The following is an 18,627-nucleotide window of genomic DNA, read 5'->3' on the forward strand; positions in this document are numbered from 1 at the left end:
ATATAATCACATTATTTACTTTTAGCATTATTCATCAATAAGATGGTGATCTCAAAACGCTCACCGGCGCCAGAACAAGATGATGAGCTCCAGCTTCCAGCAAACTACAAGCCATATGTTCCAGTGGCGAAGCGCAGAGCACAGATGCTCAGTAAATTGGGAGCAAGGCATAATGCTAAAAAGTTCAAGTCACAAGATGAATTGGAGAAGGAGATGGAACAAGAGCTGGAAGAACAGGCAGAAGATGAGGAAAAAGCTCGCGAACAGGCTAGAACAGAAAGAACGTTGCTGCAGACTGCTCAAGAAGTGAAGGAGAGGAAGGCTTTAGAAGGTTGGTGTTTTGATCCTCTGGCTTATTACAAGTTTTGACTTTTGTAGATGCAAAAAAGTCGACCGCTGAAAAAGAGGACGAAAAGGAAGCTCAGTTGTTAGCAGAGATGGAACGTGCTCAGAAAAAGTTGGCGGGTGTACAAGAGCTTGCCCATGGCATCAAATGGACTGAAAGTATCAAGTCATCTTGGAGACCACCTCATTACATACGCGATAGAAGCCCAGAAGAACACCAAGCTACCAGAGACAAGCATTGCATCATAACGGAAGGCGATGATCTCCCACCTCCTATACCTCATTTCGCCGATATGAAAATTCCCCAGCCAGTGTTGAATTATTTAAAATCAAAAGGTATCAAGAAACCTACCCCTATTCAGATCCAAGGTCTGCCTACAGCGTATGTCTTTTCCGCTATTTATGATAATTTGAGCTGATTGTATCCAGATTCTCTGGTCGAGACATGATTGGTATCGCTTTCACAGGTTCTGGGAAGACCTTATCTTTCACTCTTCCAGCAATAATGGTTGCCCTTGAAATGGAAGCAAGAGTCCCTTTTGTACGCGGTGAAGGTCCTGCAGGACTCATCATTTGTCCTTCACGTGAACTTGCTCGCCAAACGTATGAACAATGTCTTGCCATGTGCACGGTATTAAAAGACTCGGGAGATTATCCAGACATTAGAAGTCTGTTATGCATAGGTGGAATTAGCATGTCGGAACAGGCGGACGTATTGAATAAGGGAGTACACATTGTTGTGGCTACACCAGGAAGACTGATTGATATGCTGGACAAGAAAAAGTTGAATGCGGATAATTGCAAGTAAGTCTATTTACAAAATCTGCTAGGATTTTACTGATAGTTGTAGATATTTATGTATGGATGAAGCTGATAGAATGATTGATATGGGATTTGAAGAAGACGTTCGAAGCATCATGTCTCATTTCAAAGTACGTTTTTAATTTTCTTCACAATTTACTGATAGTATCTCAGTATCAACGCCAAACCCTCCTTTTTTCCGCGACGATGCCCCGTAAAATCCAAGACTTTGCTCAACAATCGTTAGTTAATCCCATTTTGGTCAACGTCGGTCGCGCAGGCGCAGCGAACATGGATGTCGTCCAAGAGGTCGAATATGTCAAGCAAGAAGCTAAGATGGTTTACCTGCTGGAATGTCTCCAAAAGACATCACCACCCGTCATCATCTTTAGTGATAATAAGAATGAAGTAGATGATATCCAGGAATATCTGTTGTTAAAAGGTGTTGAAGCCGTTGCCATTCATGGTTCCAAAAGTACGCAACTTTTCTCCACTTAACCATTGAAAGCTTACACGTTATTAGCCCAAGAAGAGCGGGAATATGCTATCCGCTCGTTCAAATCTGGCGCTAAAGATGTCATGGTCGCGTCTGGCGTCGCTTCAAAGGGTCTCGATTTCAACGAGGTACAACACGTCATCGTATATTCTATGCCCAAAGAGATAGAAGACTACGTGCACCAAATTGGTCGAACAGGTCGATCAGGAAAGACAGGTTTAGCTACTACATTCGTTAACATGAATACACAAGAACAGACCTTGCTAGATCTCAAGTATCTACTGATGGAGGCCAAACAAAAGTGCGTGTACAGCTAACCTCAAGATTCAAGATAAAAGCTGATCTGATTACAATAGGATTCCCGAATTTCTACTTTCTATCGACGATCCCAGAGCTGCACACGGTCACGGCAGATCACTACAAGGATGCCCGATTTGCGGCGGTCTTGGTCATAGTCTTTCGGACTGTCCCAAGCTGGAGGAGGAACAGAGGAGAAAACAAGCACAGCAAACGAGGTATCTTGGTGGAGGGTATTGAGCTGTTGGCATTCAAGAGCCTTGCCTTCGATAAACTTGTGTGATTTTCGTTCAATTGTTGTAATTTCATGTATTTTTATAGATGCAACTTGATGAGATTTTCCTTATGCTTCGTCCAGAAAACTAGGATTCGTAGTTGCGTTATATGCTGAAAAGTTATAAAAGGTTTCAAAAGTGTCAGTGATAGTGCCGCCACTATCGGTATTATATGGGATTAAGAGGTTGTTCGGGTTCCACGTATAAATATCAGAATAAGCTTAGTTACAAGTTATGTTATTATCACCTGTAATAACTCAAAGATTAGAAGTCAGAAGCCTTAACCATTAGGCCACTCGTAAGACCTGGATATATCCTCCACATTACCTACAAGGTCTTCACAAATTTACTATGTCCGAACAAATTAGTGGTCTCGACAAGATACCCAAACTAGTGAATAATAAAAACTATCACGAGTGGAAACTGGCAGTCGAGACCTACCTCCTGTTGAAGGGATGTATAGGAATAATTGAAGGAACCGATACAGAACCATTCCGCCAGCTGGAAACTGCAAGTAATGTGCCAATATCTCGATCTGTGAGGGCTGGTTCAAAAGCACCAGATTCAACCGAGACAATTGGAGGCGAAGAATTGGATATTATGGCCAAGAACATGTGGCTTAATTGGAGAAACAGGGAGTTGACTGCTCAAGGAGTCATCTGTTCAACTGTCGACCAAGGGATATTAATTGACATCCAAACCAAGGAGCATCGATTAAAGATTGAGCGAAAGCTTAGGAACCTTTGCCTACGAAGAAACCCGACAGCGGACGAGATGGATGATCATCTCAGAAGGTACAATAAGCTGTTCCTGGAGGCTATAGATGCGGGTTGTGGTTTTGCGAATGGAGGGCTAGCCAATCAGACAAGGATAGAATGGTTTTTAGACACCCTGTCATCAGATTTCAAAATGATGAAAAGTCTCTATATGAATTCTGCACCCGAAAAGCAGACTTGGACGGAACTACGACGGGTATACCAAGCCGAGATTGACGATAAAAATGAACTAGAGGAAAAGGTTCAAGAAGTCAATGTTTTTAAGCGCGAAACGCGGAAGAGGGACGAGAAGGGATGGGAGAAGAAAGCTGAATGCTTCAAATGCGGCAAAGTTGGGCATATCAAACGTGAATGTCCAGAGAAGAATACAAAAGGGAAAGGTCGTAAAGACAGAGACAAGCAGCATGAGGTCAATCATACTAAGTCTCGTACTGACGAAAACTTTTGTATATCATGCATCTCCGATAACTCCCTTTACAAGTCTCCTAATCGTTTCTTAATCGACAGCGGAGCTACACATCACTGTACTCCACATGCATCATTACTTTCCCGCCGATCGCCGTTGGTCCCACCGGTTCAGTTTGGCGTAGCCAACAAGGGTGGGATGGTCGCCACAGAGAAAGGTGATATAGAGGCTACCTTACCTTCAGGTAGGAAGATTAAATTCAAGGATGTCTACCTCATCCCTGAATTGACTCATTCAATATTGGCATCAAGTAGACTAGAAGATGGCGGTTGGGCGATCAGTCTAAGGAATAATCGAATGGTTAAAGAATCAGAGAAGATAAAATTGATTCGAGAAGGACATCTTCGGTACATAGAAGTAGAAATCAAGGGCGGAAATATCAACTCTATTGGAAAAATCACAATGAAACCGATGAAAGTTGAACATATCCGACTTGGTCACATTGCTCCATCAAAGATCATTAAGTTGGCGAAAAATGAATATCTACGGCACTCTGCAGACGACCTTAAAGGTGATAACTTCAAAATGAGCGACTGTGAGGCTTGCCAAACCAGAAAGACGACTCGTCTACCCAAGAATCAGAAGTCGCCAAGAGGAACAAGGGATTGTGAGATGATCCATACGGATATATCTGGTCCGTTTGACCCATCTCCAATTGGCAACACTTATATCCTGGTTCTGTACGACGATTACTCGAAAGTAAACGCTGTCATCCCAATGCCAGACAAGAAGTTAGTTCTTGGCCATATTCAGATATTTGTGGCCAAACTTGAACGCCAATTGGGCAAACAAGTTCGCTTCATTCGAAGCGACGGAGGCTTGGAGTTCAAAAGCAAGGAAGCCATTGGATGGTATACACAGAAAGGGATAATTCATCAAATATCTCCCAGATACACGCCAGAACTTAATGGAGTCGCGGAGAGATTTAACAGGACGGTTAAGGAGATGATATCGTCCATGCTGGCTACTGCAAAAGTTGGACACGAATATTGGGATTTTGCGGCGAAATATGCATCAATGATACTAATGAAAACGTCGATCGGAAAAGATGGAACCAACACTTGGTTTAAGCTTACGGGTCGACAACCCTCTCTCGATAGAGTGATGATGTTTGGAGAACTGGCGTTCGTTCAAATACCCTCAGAGACCAGATCTAAAGCAAGGTTTGATACAAACAAAGGCGAACTCTGCAGAATAATGGGACAAACCGAGGATATGAGCGGATGGATAGTCAGGATAGAAAGCACTGGACGGATGATATTAAGCAGGGACGTGAAATCAGCGACAGGAGAAGACCTTCGATCTCCGCCAGCCATTCAGGTAAAGCCAAGAGAGACAAGACAGAGGGAGCGAGACCAAAGAGCTCCGTCCCCAGAAAGGCAAGCGGAGATGAGGGAGGTAGTGGATATGGCTGAATCCGAGGGAGACAAACTACATGTTCCCCTGGTTGAACAGCAGTTGACGGTGGAGCGAAAGCAGACGCCTGAGGCACAATCTCCCCTTCCTGTCGGAGAGAGGGAGAATGAAATGACCAAAGCGGACAAGCCTATAGAGGATCAAGAAGAAATTCTTGTAGAGAAGCAACCAGACACAAGTCCGACTAATCCTCTAGAGATGAGCGAACCAAGAAGGAGCAACAGGATTGCGGAGAAGCAAAGTGTAATGTTGGCAGAAGAACGATGGTATGGAAAAGGAGCCAGAGACGCTTATTTACCGTCAGAAATGGTCATGTTAGCCAAAATCGAACCATTAAGCGTTCCCAAGACTGCAAAGGAGGCACTTGAGGGAAGGGATTCAACAAAATGGCGAGATGCTATGGACCAAGAGATTAACAACATAGAATCGAAGAATACGTGGATTGAAACAAATTTGCCTAAAGGTCGAAAAGCAGTGGGCTCCCGATGGGTGTTCGCTATAAAGACCGATGCAGACGGCAACGTTGTCAAATACAAAGCCCGTATTGTGGCGAGGGGTTTTTCACAGCAGCCTGGAATCGACTTCGAAGAAACGTATGCACCTGTCAGTCGCTTAACAAGTCTAAGGATTCTACTCACCCTAGTTGCGACGTTTGACCTCGAGCTTTACCAAATCGATATAGAGGGAGCCTACCTCAATGGCAAGCTACAGGAAGAAATTTACATGCGATATCCGGAAGGGATGACTCGAAAGAAGGATTGCGACGTGCTCAAACTCATAGGATCATTATATGGTCTAAAACAATCAGCCCGTGTATGGTGGCAAGAACTTGGAAATGCATTGAAGGGACTTGGATTTCAAAGACTTGAGGCGGACTGGGGGCTCTATATCTGTGACAGCAAGAAACATGGTCGAATCATTGTATTAGTTTACGTCGATGATATTGTAATTGGAGCGGAGAATAAGGAGGGTATACAGGAGGTGGTGAAGATGATGCGAGGGATGTGGAAAATAACAGAAATTGGTGAGATGAGCCAGATTCTAGGATTGAAAGTCAAGAGAGATCGAACAAAATGGACTATTCATCTATCACAGCCGGCATATATCGACACTGTATTCTCTCGTTTCTCAGAACAAACTCGATACAATCCTTCAGTACCACTAGCATTAAACAAAGATGGAAACTCAACAAAGGATAAGAAAGACGATTCAGAAGCGGCGCTCACACCCTATAGGGAACTAATCGGTTGCCTAATGTGGATTTCAGGTGCAACAAGGCCAGATATCAGCTTTGCCACAAATTACTTGGCACGGTACTGTTCAGCACCGACGATCAGCCATTGGAACCAGGCCTTGCGAGTGGTTGCGTATCTTAATCACACAAGAGACTATGGATTACTTTTAGGAAGCAAGGAAAAGTCAGATGTTCTTAGAGGATGGATGGATGCAGACTATGCGGGATGTACGGAAACAAAGCGGTCAACAATGGGATATGTATTCCAGCTTTTTGGATCAACCATACAGTGGACTTCTAAAAGACAAGCCACAGTAGCACTGTCAACGCTCGAGGCGGAATACATTGCAGCAGCAGAGGCAGCGAGGGAGGCGGTTTACCTACGAGGATTACTTGGAGAACTTAGAGTATGGACTGGTAATTCACCTATCACGCTACACTGTGATAATCAAGGAGCTATCCGACTAGCAGAGAATCCTGGAGTACACCAAAGATCAAAACACATTGAGATTAGACATCATTACATCCGCGAACAGGTTGAGAATGGTGTATTGAGGCTCGAATATATCAAAACGGAGGCTCAAAAGGCAGATGTCCTTACGAAAGCTCTTCCTGGACCACGTCACAAGACGAACCGAGATGACTTGAAGGTTGTACAGATAGAGGAAGAAGCAAAGAATGAGCAGGACTACAGATAGAGGCGTCAGAGGGAGTGTCAGTGATAGTGCCGCCACTATCGTTATTATATGGGATTAAGAGGTTGTTCGGGTTCCACGTATAAATATCAGAATAAGCTTAGTTACAAGTTATGTTATTATCACCTGTAATAACTCAAAAAAAGGGCTGAAACCTCCACCTGAGAAATGACGTAATACCTCCACCATTTGTGTCGGAATGGTTTCATATTAAATTTCTTCTTCTGTTGTTGATATATTGACTCAAGATATAATATATCGCAACATGTCTATCAAGTATATAAGCCAGAAGCTAGCACAACAGGCAGGTAAACTGGAATCGAGTCCCTGCCCACTAACCGTCTAAGGATAGATTGACGAGGAGCTCATGGGTTCCGCCGGGGCTTTCTCTATAGACCAGGTATGTCATTTTTATCATATGTCCAATGGTATATTTGCTTACAATACCAGCTGATGGAGCTGGCTGGGCTATCATGCGCACAAGCTCTGGCCAAAAGTTATCCCGTTGAGACTCATAAGCGCGTTATGGTGGCTTGCGGACCAGGTAACCAAGTAAGTAACCTCGCAGACATTCTTCGCATATTAACATTGATTGTGGGCGTGACTAGGGCGGCGATGGTCTTGTTGCAGCTCGCCATCTTCATCATTTCGCCTACAGACCCCTTGTCTACCTACCCAAATCATCTTCCAAAGACTTGTTTCAACGACTAGTCAAACAATGTCAAAACCTAGACATTCCCATTATCAAAGATGTTGAAGGTTTCAAACAGAGTCTGACGCAGTCTGATATCATTCTAGATGCCATATTTGGTTTCTCATTTCATCCTCCCTTAAGAAGACCATTTGACCAAGTGCTAAGAGCCATCACTGACACAATGATACCCATTGTATCGGTGGATATTCCATCAGGATGGTCCGTCACAGACGGCCCACAACCACTGTATACGGAGCCAGACGAGCAAGGAAACAAGGAAGCTATACAGACATTTGAGCCGAAGGTACTTGTGAGTTTGACAGCACCCAAAGAAGGTGTGAGGGAATACAAAGGGAGACACTGGTTGGGCGGAAGATTTGTACCAGAGTGACTCTGTCTCCTTTATGAATATCGTATAAGAAACGTGCTAACTATGTGATAGCGATTTAGCTGAAAAATATCAACTCAATTTACCAATCTATCAAGGAGTCGACCAGGTGGTGGAGTTGCCTCAAGCATGAGCGATAGACTGAAGGAGATACAATTCAAGTCAACATGCAGACGACTACAATTGTTTTTTTCACTTTTCTTGATGACATCTCTTGAAGACATTTAATTGGAGAAATACCATTGATTCGCTACTCAACGGGTCTGCCAGTGTTGTATATGGACCACAGCAAAGTCTCTGAGATTGGCAACCAAAGCCAAAGTACGATTTGCATTCGAGATCTGTAAACAAGATTATATTTATCATTTTTCGTATACTCTCTTTGGCTCAATATAAGTTGAAACCTGTTCTGGGATGTGTTACTGGCTGCACTTTTTGAAGCAACGTATACAACATTAGCCAACGCATTTCGAAACAAACTATTTACTTTTGTAATGCAGAGTGAAAAACTTGTAAAGTAGTAGGTAATTCAATTCGTAATAATAAACCCCTCCCAGTATGGTTACGTAATACGTCATAACTCTCACTTTCACCTTGTGCCATTTCGTGTATCTGAATGTTTACGTCTATGTCATGTATCACTAACAAGCAAGCTGGAGCTTTGTTCTTTTGTAAATTATGCCAACAGCATCCCAGCAACATAATTCTCTCGATATATTGGACAAGAAACTAGCTAAGCGCTTCAGAATCATCCATCGTCTTCCAACCGTCGGTTCAATCGCTTCCTCCTATCTTTACGGCATGGTATCTCGTCTTGACGCTGTTTTCAGTGGTCCAAAACCTACAATCAGTCTGAATACATCCATAAAATCGATTTTATCCTTGCCGGCGACCCTCATCACCCCGTATATCTCTTCTGAATGTCCAGAAACGAGCTCAATGATGTAGTCGACAGATTTGGTGGAGATGCTGTGTTTCTAGGGACTGGAAGAAGGAAACCGGCCGCTCCCAAATATCATTTAGCTGTGATTATCCACTGCCTCACTCACGGACATGAAATTAAGATCATAGCGGCTCTGTTTGAAATTTAGGTGCAATCCCTTCTTAGCAGTTTGTATGGGCTAAAAATTATCTTTAGCTGGGACTGTCGTGAGATGGACCAATAACTCTCTGAGAACAATCATTTGGATGCTTGACGAATACGTCAAATAATCTTCTGAGCTCGAGAAAGACACAATAAACTGAACGTACCTCTCGGTATACGTGTCAAAGCCTTGGAATTATGACAGGGAATATAGCCAATAAATAATAATGCAACTCCGACTGCATTACAGTGACCTTTGGGTTCAGAGCGTGGAATTTGATTATCGCTATTTTTCATGACAATACCGGATCCCCGACTGTCTAGGGTTTATTGATGGAACTCACATCAACTTCGATACAGCTCCCTCAAGAGTCGGTGCCTCGTTGTACCACAGCCGCGAAGAGCGCTACAAACTCAACATTGTCCTTGTTATCGATTCACAGAAGTACATTAGATATGTGCATTGGAGTTTCAGTGCGGCTTCAAGTGACCAACGTGCTCAACGCTCTATGCGACTTCAGATGGATTCCCATATGTATTTCGATGAAATGGAGCATATAGTTGGAGACGCTGGATTCAATTGTACGCCTCACATCATCCCCATGTACCGCAGGTTGCGAAATGAGCCACAACTAGTAGGGCGACCTGTATGTATATTTTCTTTTTAATATATCGAAACTGACTTCTAGGCTTTTTTTCAAACACGGTGTCAAACTTTCCCGTGTGCGAGTCGAGCATGCTATAGGCATACTCAAATTGCGCTGGGCTAGCCTGCGTAACCTTCCGTTCAGGCCCAAACCCGAGAAAGACGAGACTCAAGCTTACGCATTCGTTCAAGCCGTCGTTATTCTGCATAATTTGCTGGAATCGATATATCTGAGCGTCATGAATGATCAGGAGGTGGAGGAGATGATGAAGGAGTATAGGATGCAACGGAACCATGACTACGGCTACAATCATCAATCAAGCCCGGTAAAAGAGGATTATCGTCGAAGAGAGCTTTTGACTACTCAGATATTGGAATTCTATCCAGAAAGGGTAGATCTAGAAAATTGGACATGATAATACATCTAGAGCGACTCTCTGCACATCATGCGAAGTCTCCGAGTCTTCTCTATAGCTTCCTCCCAAGTCAATTCAGGTTGGCGATTCATGATCATAATCGCCACGTTCATCTCCGTCTGAAACTCTAGCGCTTTTGTCTCTTCTCTCATCAGTGCAAGTTTTTCCTGTCGATATCGATCAGTCTGGCGCATGTATTCGATTTTGCAATTCCTCCATTCATCTTCTTGGTCAAAGAAATCTCGAATGGCCTGAGAGATAATGAATTCTACGTCATCCGTAGAACGCCCTGTCATGCGTGAGTTCCACACCACGTATTCAAACACTCTGGTCACCCAGATCCCTTACCGTTATGACGATCTGACATAGAATGCGTCTCCAATCGAGTAGCCCGACGAATATGAGATGTAGAGTCGTAATATGGGCTAGAACCGGCATGAGTAGCGAACAATGACCTTGGGGGCGATTGGATGGATGGTGAAAGGGATGGGCTGGCTTGAGAGGACCCAGTAGGACCTGCTGAAGCAGGAAGTTGGGTTTGTGGGCTGTTGAGAGGCTGATCTTTTAAAGCTCGAAGCACCGGTTTGCTAGCTCGAGTAGAATCGGAACGCAACGCGATAGAACCGCCGTCTCGGTCACGGAAGATAGGATCAACGGTGTCCCACTCTGGGCAAATCATTCGTACATTGTCTATCAATAGTTCAACCCAACAACTAAGGTTTGAGATGGTGTATATGGCTTGCTCACCCATGACATCCCTCTCCGCATCTGCACGACGACTGACTGGTGCATGATTGATTATGTACTGTCCTTGTCCATTTCCAGTCCCATTCTTCCAGTCTCGGGCCTTGATCCAATCCAAACGAAGGCGTGTTATCTAAGAATGAGCTTATGAAGTGTAGGGACATGGACGGGAGGGCATTTCCACTTACTTTGTTTCGTATACCTGAAGGTGTCCGAAATGTGGTGCATCCTCTTTCCTTGAGGTAGTCCGATGCCCTCTTGTATCCATCCTGCGCCTTTGAGCCGCTCTTGCCCCTCAGAGAGTCATAATTACCTGGAATCAACAGCCAATCGAGTAAAAGTGACAGGGAGGAAAGGATTCGATCAGTGCCGTCGTTATGCCAGTCAGCATTGGTTGATGAGGACTGTGGTGGGTTCTCCGGACCTTTTGGAATAGCTGAAGGGTTGGAATTTGTGATCCGACGCCGTTTACGTGTATGAGAAAAAGTTGACGGTACAGGCAAATGGCTAGAAGAAGGGCCATGTTGGGTGAGACTCTGTGAGTCATTGAACGAGCCAATCTGCAAGCTTGACATATCTATAGATGATGTTGATGGCTTAGAATTGAAGAGTATTAATTTTGAAGTTTTGTCTTTGGTATTGGACGAGATATGGTGAATTAAAACAGGCAGTTTAAGTTGAACAGGCAAAATGCATTATTCAATTTGAACCAAGTTGACCACAGCCAAAAATTGCTTCCGTGACTACGTATAACGTTCAATTGATAAAATGATGTCACCCAAGTATTTACGTAATTTATTTTGATAAGCCTCATACAAAAAAGTTGTCCACCGGTTAAAACTTCCAAATGACAACCGACATCGTAATGATTTTATTTTTTAATGTCTATAAAAACTATGTAGTTGATTCTTTTCGTCATGTCGTTACTTTTCCATTCAATTTCTTGCTTTCCCTCCGACCAAAACACTCTCTGAGTTGTACAAGATGTCGAAATTTCTTTCTAATCATATACATGTTACCCCACACTCATCTGATCCTCTCACCTTTCTCTCACAAGATCTTTGGGTTCCTTCTGGTGCTCGGGGTGTCTTTGGAGGTCAAATTTTGGCTCAATCGATCATGGCTGCCACATCAACAGTCACTGCTCCTGCCGGGCTGCATAGCGCTCATTGTTACTTCCTCCTTCCAGCTCAGCAACGTCCTACTATCCAATATAAGGTAGAGAAGCTCAGCGATGGAAGGAGTTACTCCTCTCGACTCGTCAGAGCTTGGCAAGGAGATAAAGAAATATTTGTGCTTATGGCGAGCTATGCCCGGCCATCCAAGGCTTTGCCTCAAATGGTTGATAATCAGGCAGGAGCTGGTACAAGTACAGATATAAAAGGAAAGCAGCCCATGACTTCCTCAACCGATCCACTCCACACTTCTAGTACTGTTTCCAAAGTTAAAGCAAAATTCGAGTTCCCTTTCCCCAAAGATGTCAGACCTGCTTCGGATTGCGAAGATGATGCCGAATTTTTGGCAAAGTGGTTGGAAAGATCAGCTAAAGCAGGTAGGCAAATATGGGAACAAAAGTTCTTTAAAGAATATATTCAAGTATGTGAATTAAAGAAACATGCCATGGCAACAGCTTATGAAATCAAAGGAAAGAAGAACATCGCCTGTATCGATCTCAAGAGCTCATAAAATTACAGAAGGAAGCGACGACCCAGGTATGCTGCTGTGGAGACGAATGATCTGGTTGCGCATTAGAGCTTTATCTCCTGAAGATGGCAACTTGGAGATTGTCAAAGTACGTTGGTCGCAGAAGAGCCGAGTTCTAGTACTAAAAACAGTTCTGTCGTAGGCTATGATTGCCTACATGTCGGATTTTCAGTTTATTGGTACTACAGCCCGTTCCATCGGCTTGAACCAAAATTCCACTCCTCGGTTAGGGATGCTCGCCTCACTTGATCATACCATTCACTTTTACCCCTTTCCGGAACACTTTGACCCTTCAGCTCCTCTACTACATGTCATGGAATCCCAAGCAGTTGATTTAATCTCGGGAAGAGGGGTTGCACGGGGAAGAATATATACATCAGATGGTCATCTCTTAGCTATTACAGCGCAAGAAGGAGTAGTGAGAGCTAGTATGAAGGGAAAGAAAGCCAAGGGCATGATTGAAGGTGGAATGGCAGACATCAAAGAGGATGCCAAAGCAAAGTTGTAGAATGGATATTCATAGCTTTACATGATATACCAATTACCTGATAATGATCAATGATCCTTACACAGCTTTTCTTTATCGAAGCTACTTGCTGATAGGTATCTGCACTACGACAAGATATCTTTTTGTTGCTCTTGACGTTTGTTTTGAAGGTTTGTCAATATATGTGAACTACCAGGTGACGGTGTCATTATACGCAGACTCATCCTGAAAGCCAAGCATTGATGCTTTGAATCGGATTTGAGGATATGTGATCTTTAGCAATCGCTTGATCGACAAGTGTACTTTGATAGCAAATAGTCAGACGTCTGACAGCATGTGCTTGAAGAATGCCCCCGGGCAGATTCAATATCTTCTGGGTCAAGTTTGCTGGTGTTAGGTGTTCATGATTGTCATATTTCCTAGCGCCTTGAAGGGCTGAATACAGTCCGTGACACCGTTTTGTCTGTATCGTCATTCATAACGTTGAAGTTCCAAGTTGCTGCGACTGGACTATTACGAGGAAGAAGCTAAGGAATTTCGATTCGATGAGACTTACAATCTGATCCAAATGAGGCTCTGTTGTGATTATCAGATATCACAAAATAAAAGACTGACTTAAAGCTTGGGATTCATCAGGGAGAAAGAATGAACCAAGAGCATGCCAGTGAGAAGGTTTAGATGCGTATGCCGCTTACAAGTCTTGGCCAGCTTCTTCACTGTTACCTACAAACCGTCTGTTAAACAACTCTTTTGCTTCTAAAAGGATTAATCTTGGTATAACAAAATGAATTCTTGTCCGTTCTTCTTGCATGTATAGTGGAATGGTTATTATTTTTTTTTGTCAATAAATGATCAATTTTCAAAGCTATAGACTTTTTATCTGAAACAGCATTTTATCGTAGATGTCCAAAGTGGAGGTTTGTGTCCGGACTTGACAATACTTTTAACTTTTTTAGAAAGATAAACTTGTTTTCACAGTCATTTATATCAAGAATGTCTGCCATTGCCAAACTACATGCGCTCCCTCATGAAGATGGACCAAGTACAGCAAGAGCTCCCATATGTCGCCAAGCTCGCCGAGCATATTTTTCGCCGGATACATTACGAGCTCATAGGCTTGCTGCTGGCGACTGGGCACTTTTGAAATCTGAGAGCAACATTGTCATCATACAGTGTTGGCCAAAGCATGGAACTGGAGAAGAAGGTGGGTAACGGACAAACATTTGCCTTGCCCCCGAAAATTTAATGAGTTATCCTAGCCGTCTTACTTTCCTTGACTTGTTTGGACAATTTGGCTGGACCAGAGGTAGAGCTCTACCGTTTTAGGGAAGAACAGAGCGATGGACGTTTAGCTTCTATATCTATCAAAGAGATACCAGCTGCCGAAGCTTCATCCTCGTCCAAGGGCAAAGCAGCACCATTGGTCGATTTGAATAGCTCGAGAGAACAAGCCTGGTGTAAGGCTGCCGTCAAAGAGGCCCTAAGTAAGCTACACAAGATTGCATAGAATTGTCACTCACCAACTGACATTGGTTGAAGTTATTTTACGCTACATGAGAATTGGCTATACTTTCACAATTGGTGATGCTGAAAGAGCTCCAATATATTTTCAAGTGACATCTGTCGAGGTTTCTCAGAAGGACACAGAAAAGCGGAAAGCTTCTTTAGAAAACGGTCTGGCTGATTTGAAAATAGCGACTGAAGAGGAGGACATAAGAGTGTATGAAATGCATTGGAAGACTGTGATACATCTGGAGGGTGAAAAAGAACAAAAGAGCGAGAAGGTCTTGGGTGATAGCGTTACCTATGAGGGCAGAGCTCCCACTAAGGGACCTGTGAGTATTTGAATGATATTTTACAAATCTGTAGGATAAGCTGAAATCGCTTGTCAACCAAGGCAACCTTAGGTCCTGTCCCTTCCTACATCAATCTCTTTCATCCTTCTCAATCCCACTCATCTGCCTATACATTCTTGGGTGGCCTTCAATCTCAAATCGAACAAATCAAAACTCTTCTTGACTTGCCTATGCTTCATCCAGACTTGTATATAAAATTCGGCCTCAATCCCCCCCGAGGAATTTTACTACATGGCCCACCTGGTACTGGTAAAACCGCTCTGGCTAGGGCTGTGGCCTCGTCCTCAAGTTGCTCATGCATAGTCGTCAACGGACCCGAATTGTCTTCGGCCTTTCATGGTGAGACTGAAGAACGCCTTCGAGGTGTTTTTTCGGAGGCTAGAAAGAGAAGTCCGTGTATTGTGGTTCTTGACGAAGTGGATGCTCTCTGTCCTCGTCGCGACGGCGGCGAAGGCGGCGAAGTGGAAAGACGAGTAGTAGCAACATTGTTAACTTTGATGGACGGTATGAGTCACGAGAGTTTAGATGGAGAAAGAGTCTTCGTTGTTGCGGCAACCAACAGACCAAATAGCATTGACCCAGCACTTCGTCGTCCGGGTCGATTTGACCGCGAGATTGAGATTGGCATACCAGATATAAAGGGTCGTCAAGAGATCCTTGAGATTTTGCTTTCCAAAGTTCCGCATTCGCTGACCAGACAAGACATTTCGTCCCTTGCCACCCGTACTCATGGATATGTCGGTGCCGATTTATTCTCACTTGTCCGCGAGTCAGCATCGACGGCCATCTCCCGCCACTACAATACACTCTCGACGACAGTACCCGAACCGTTGCTCACTAACATTGACATCAACACCACTATGCCTTCAATACGCCCCTCAGCAATGCGTGAAGTATTTGTCGAAACGCCAGCTGTTAGGTGGTCTGATATTGGTGGTCAACAAGAGGTCAAGCAGAAGCTCAAGGAATGTATCGAATGGCCTTTAACGCATCAAGAAACTTTCAAGAGGTTAGGTGTGGAAGCTCCACGAGGAGTTTTATTATACGGGCCACCAGGCTGTAGCAAAACTATGACAGCCAAAGCACTGGCTACGGAAAGTGGAATTAATTTCCTTGCTGTCAAAGGCCCAGAGGTGTGTCAATGGCAGTGGCCTAGTGGCAATTGATATTAAGCTTACTTGAGGTGCAACATAGCTTCTCAACAAGTACGTTGGCGAATCCGAAAGAGCAGTTAGAGAAATATTTCGGAAAGCCCGTGCGGCTTCTCCATCCATCATCTTTTTCGTGAGTGATGATATATCGTTATCTTTTCAGTGACTCAAACTGTCTCAGGATGAAATCGACGCCTTGGGTTCTGCTCGATCGAATGACGCTGCTCACTCAGGCGTACTCACTTCCTTGTTGAATGAAATGGATGGCGTTGAAGAACTTTCTGGCGTGACTGTCGTAGCAGCTACCAATCGTCCCGATATGCTTGACGCAGCTTTGATGAGACCTGGAAGGTTGGATAGGATTCTCTATGTAGGCCCCCCAGACCTTGAAACGAGAATGGAAATTTTGAGAATCAAATTAGCAACAATGGCGGTCGAGGAGGGTGTTGATGTTGAAGAGTTGGCGAGAATTGTAAGACCTTTCCGTTTTGAGGGATTTCTCTAATTCTTGATGGTAGACGAGAGGATGCTCAGGTGCAGAGGTTGTGTCAATATGCCAGGATGCAGCCTTGGCAGCAATGAATGAAGACATCAATGCTCCTTATGTGCGTTTTTACGTCTCCTTGATCGCAAACAAGATGATACTGACTATGCCTATGTTAAGGTCAAAAAATCACATCTCGTCCATTCTGCAAAGACCGTTCGACGGCGTATCACCTCAGAGATAATGGAGTTCTTTGAAGAATGGGGAGATCAGTCTGGGATCCGTAGTGCATAGCTCAATCAACGAAAGATGCATTATTTAGAGCATGACCGCACACATGAGCACAGCATACTCTATTATTTTGACTATTTTCATGAGAAAAGCAGTCTGACAAGTCCAGTCAAGGTCCATGCAATCACCGCTCCTGCTATACCTACCAAGGCAAGATCGCGATTTTGTGAAGGTTCTGTTATAGGCCTGAAATAACTAGGAAGGCCGTCGATTGCACGATCAAAATAAAGATGCGTTGATGGTAACGGCGGGCGTAATTCGGCATCTGGTAGCACAGAGGCAAGCGAGGGAGAGACAAGTTCCGGCCTGGATTTAGCAAACTCCATATTTGACTTGTCTAAGTCCAAATCGACTACTTCAATCACTTCTGCCGTGCCAGTCTTTGCCGCAACACCGGCAACGACATTCTTCAAATGTCCTTCTACACCGCCCAACCTCTGGTCCACTCTTTCCATCATACCTGATACTCTTTCTTCTAACTTCTCTACCAATCTTCTTCTTTTCCATGGTTCAACCACTAAGATGGCTCCGATAAATACGATTAAATTCAGGGCTAGACCCGCGACATTCGCCCAGGTACTAACGCTCCTAATCTTATCACTCCACACTTGCTCCTCATGATACCTCTGCAAGATGACTTGCATTAATTGAGAAAAAGCCTTGTCAACTGCCAACTCTGCCTCCTTGAGGGAAATTGACGTTGTAGCAACAGCGTGGGATGCAGAATGGTCTGAACGGACCAATGTGGTAAAGCGAGAAACATCTGAATCTGTCCAAGAATGTTTACGCTCGAGTAAAGTGTTGAGATCTCTTTGTGCGTCGGATCGAGCGGTAATGGCTTCATCGTAGGCTACTTTGGCTGCGCGAACATTCCCCCGGAGCTTTTGAAGTTCATCCTCTTGGTGAGGAGGATATACGTCGGCATCAATTTGTTTAGCCATGCAGAGTTCAAGACCTACCTTTTTCAAAGACGAGATGTTTTAACCTCTCAACTTCTAAATATCCAGTCATCTCATTCAGTTTCAATCCCAGGCCCAAAAACTTGCTTTGTGCTTCTTGTACTATTTGTTTGGAATGTATGAGAACTGCCGTACTCCATTCCGTCAGACGTTCTTGGACTTTGGGAGGGATTGTGAGGCTACTGGGAACAGTATACGTGGATGAAGTTGGTTGAAGTTGGGGTTCTGAATTTAGAGGAGATCCCGGGATGCTACGCGTAGGCGTATCTCTCTCTGGTTGAGACAAAGATGAGGGAAAGTGTTCTTGCTTTAGGTGCGTATCTGGTGGTAACAAAGGCAAAACATCATCAGGCGTAGGTAATAGATTTGTCAATGATTCTTTTTCAATGTTCTTCGTTTTCTCCAAAGCATCTTGATGCAGTCTCTCTTCCAGGCTTTGGGATTTTGTACTGACCAGCCTGTAGGTAATGGTATTTGGTCGATATCTCTGACATGAGGAAGGAAGTGACGGTCGAGGGAAAAGAGCAGAGGTCCTTGGGCAAAAGTACCGGCCTATTGCCATTATAGCTGGCGACATGGCATGCCGGCAAGCCATAGAAGTTGACGAGATAGGTAGAATTGAAATGTATAAGTAAATGAATCTTTTGATAGATTATAAAAAGTAAAAGTTGTGGAGGTGGAGGTATGTAACGTACATAGATCGGGACAACTGGGACACAGACCACATTTTACAAGACATGACCCCCCAGTATTTCTGACATTCTTTAGAAAGCTGCCGTTGTTTTCGTCTTTTCTTTTCTTTTTTTAATATCAAAGCAGTCATCTCACTATGCTCTTGGGATAGATCTTCCGCCTAATACATGCATAGGATTGATAGTAATCCCTTGCTTTCATTATATACAAAAAGTCCTTTATTACTATC

The 18,627-nt window shown here is 43.9% G+C and overlaps 7 protein-coding genes across 7 annotated transcripts; 5 read left to right on the forward strand and 2 right to left on the reverse strand.

Annotated features, from left to right (window-relative positions):
* Nucleotides 1–42: 42 nt before the first annotated feature.
* On the forward strand, nucleotides 43–2,179 carry L203_101385 (uncharacterized protein; the record flags this gene model as incomplete). The annotated part of the gene is made up of 7 exons (XM_066210827.1): nucleotides 43–331; nucleotides 379–727; nucleotides 775–1,149; nucleotides 1,196–1,277; nucleotides 1,321–1,621; nucleotides 1,670–1,943; nucleotides 1,999–2,179. 7 exons carry the CDS (start codon nucleotides 43–45, stop codon nucleotides 2,177–2,179), a joined length of 1,851 nt encoding a protein of 616 aa, XP_066066924.1.
* Nucleotides 2,180–7,066: 4,887 nt separating this feature from the next.
* Nucleotides 7,067–8,016, forward strand: L203_101386 (NAD(P)H-hydrate epimerase; the record flags this gene model as incomplete). The annotated part of the gene is made up of 5 exons (XM_066210828.1): nucleotides 7,067–7,105; nucleotides 7,154–7,201; nucleotides 7,252–7,353; nucleotides 7,410–7,882; nucleotides 7,938–8,016. 5 exons carry the CDS (start codon nucleotides 7,067–7,069, stop codon nucleotides 8,014–8,016), a joined length of 741 nt encoding a protein of 246 aa, XP_066066925.1.
* A 1,284-nt stretch (nucleotides 8,017–9,300) lies between these two features.
* Nucleotides 9,301–10,029, forward strand: L203_101387 (uncharacterized protein; the record flags this gene model as incomplete). The annotated part of the gene is made up of 3 exons (XM_066210829.1): nucleotides 9,301–9,441; nucleotides 9,607–9,614; nucleotides 9,657–10,029. 3 exons carry the CDS (start codon nucleotides 9,301–9,303, stop codon nucleotides 10,027–10,029), a joined length of 522 nt encoding a protein of 173 aa, XP_066066926.1.
* An 8-nt stretch (nucleotides 10,030–10,037) lies between these two features.
* L203_101388 (uncharacterized protein) lies at nucleotides 10,038–11,348 on the reverse strand (the record flags this gene model as incomplete). Its single annotated transcript, XM_066210830.1, has 6 exons — nucleotides 10,038–10,318; nucleotides 10,378–10,719; nucleotides 10,777–10,789; nucleotides 10,836–10,906; nucleotides 10,962–11,042; nucleotides 11,087–11,348. The coding sequence occupies 6 exons, from the start codon at nucleotides 11,346–11,348 to the stop codon at nucleotides 10,038–10,040; spliced, it is 1,050 nt and encodes a 349-aa protein (XP_066066927.1).
* A 409-nt stretch (nucleotides 11,349–11,757) lies between these two features.
* On the forward strand, nucleotides 11,758–12,985 carry L203_101389 (acyl-CoA thioesterase II; the record flags this gene model as incomplete). Its single annotated transcript, XM_066210831.1, has 3 exons — nucleotides 11,758–12,369; nucleotides 12,419–12,565; nucleotides 12,620–12,985. 3 exons carry the CDS (start codon nucleotides 11,758–11,760, stop codon nucleotides 12,983–12,985), a joined length of 1,125 nt encoding a protein of 374 aa, XP_066066928.1.
* A 972-nt stretch (nucleotides 12,986–13,957) lies between these two features.
* Nucleotides 13,958–16,749, forward strand: L203_101390 (uncharacterized protein; the record flags this gene model as incomplete). Its single annotated transcript, XM_066210832.1, has 9 exons — nucleotides 13,958–14,168; nucleotides 14,224–14,448; nucleotides 14,504–14,799; nucleotides 14,862–15,007; nucleotides 15,392–15,953; nucleotides 16,015–16,104; nucleotides 16,153–16,443; nucleotides 16,490–16,576; nucleotides 16,636–16,749. 9 exons carry the CDS (start codon nucleotides 13,958–13,960, stop codon nucleotides 16,747–16,749), a joined length of 2,022 nt encoding a protein of 673 aa, XP_066066929.1.
* Nucleotides 16,750–16,826: 77 nt separating this feature from the next.
* L203_101391 (uncharacterized protein) lies at nucleotides 16,827–18,300 on the reverse strand (the record flags this gene model as incomplete). Its single annotated transcript, XM_066210833.1, has 2 exons — nucleotides 16,827–17,644; nucleotides 17,706–18,300. 2 exons carry the CDS (start codon nucleotides 18,298–18,300, stop codon nucleotides 16,827–16,829), a joined length of 1,413 nt encoding a protein of 470 aa, XP_066066930.1.
* Between the last annotated feature and the right edge of the window lie 327 nt (nucleotides 18,301–18,627).

This window comes from Cryptococcus depauperatus, chromosome 2, assembly GCF_001720195.1.
Source record: "Cryptococcus depauperatus CBS 7841 chromosome 2, complete sequence".
NCBI classification, from domain to species: domain Eukaryota; kingdom Fungi; phylum Basidiomycota; class Tremellomycetes; order Tremellales; family Cryptococcaceae; genus Cryptococcus; species Cryptococcus depauperatus.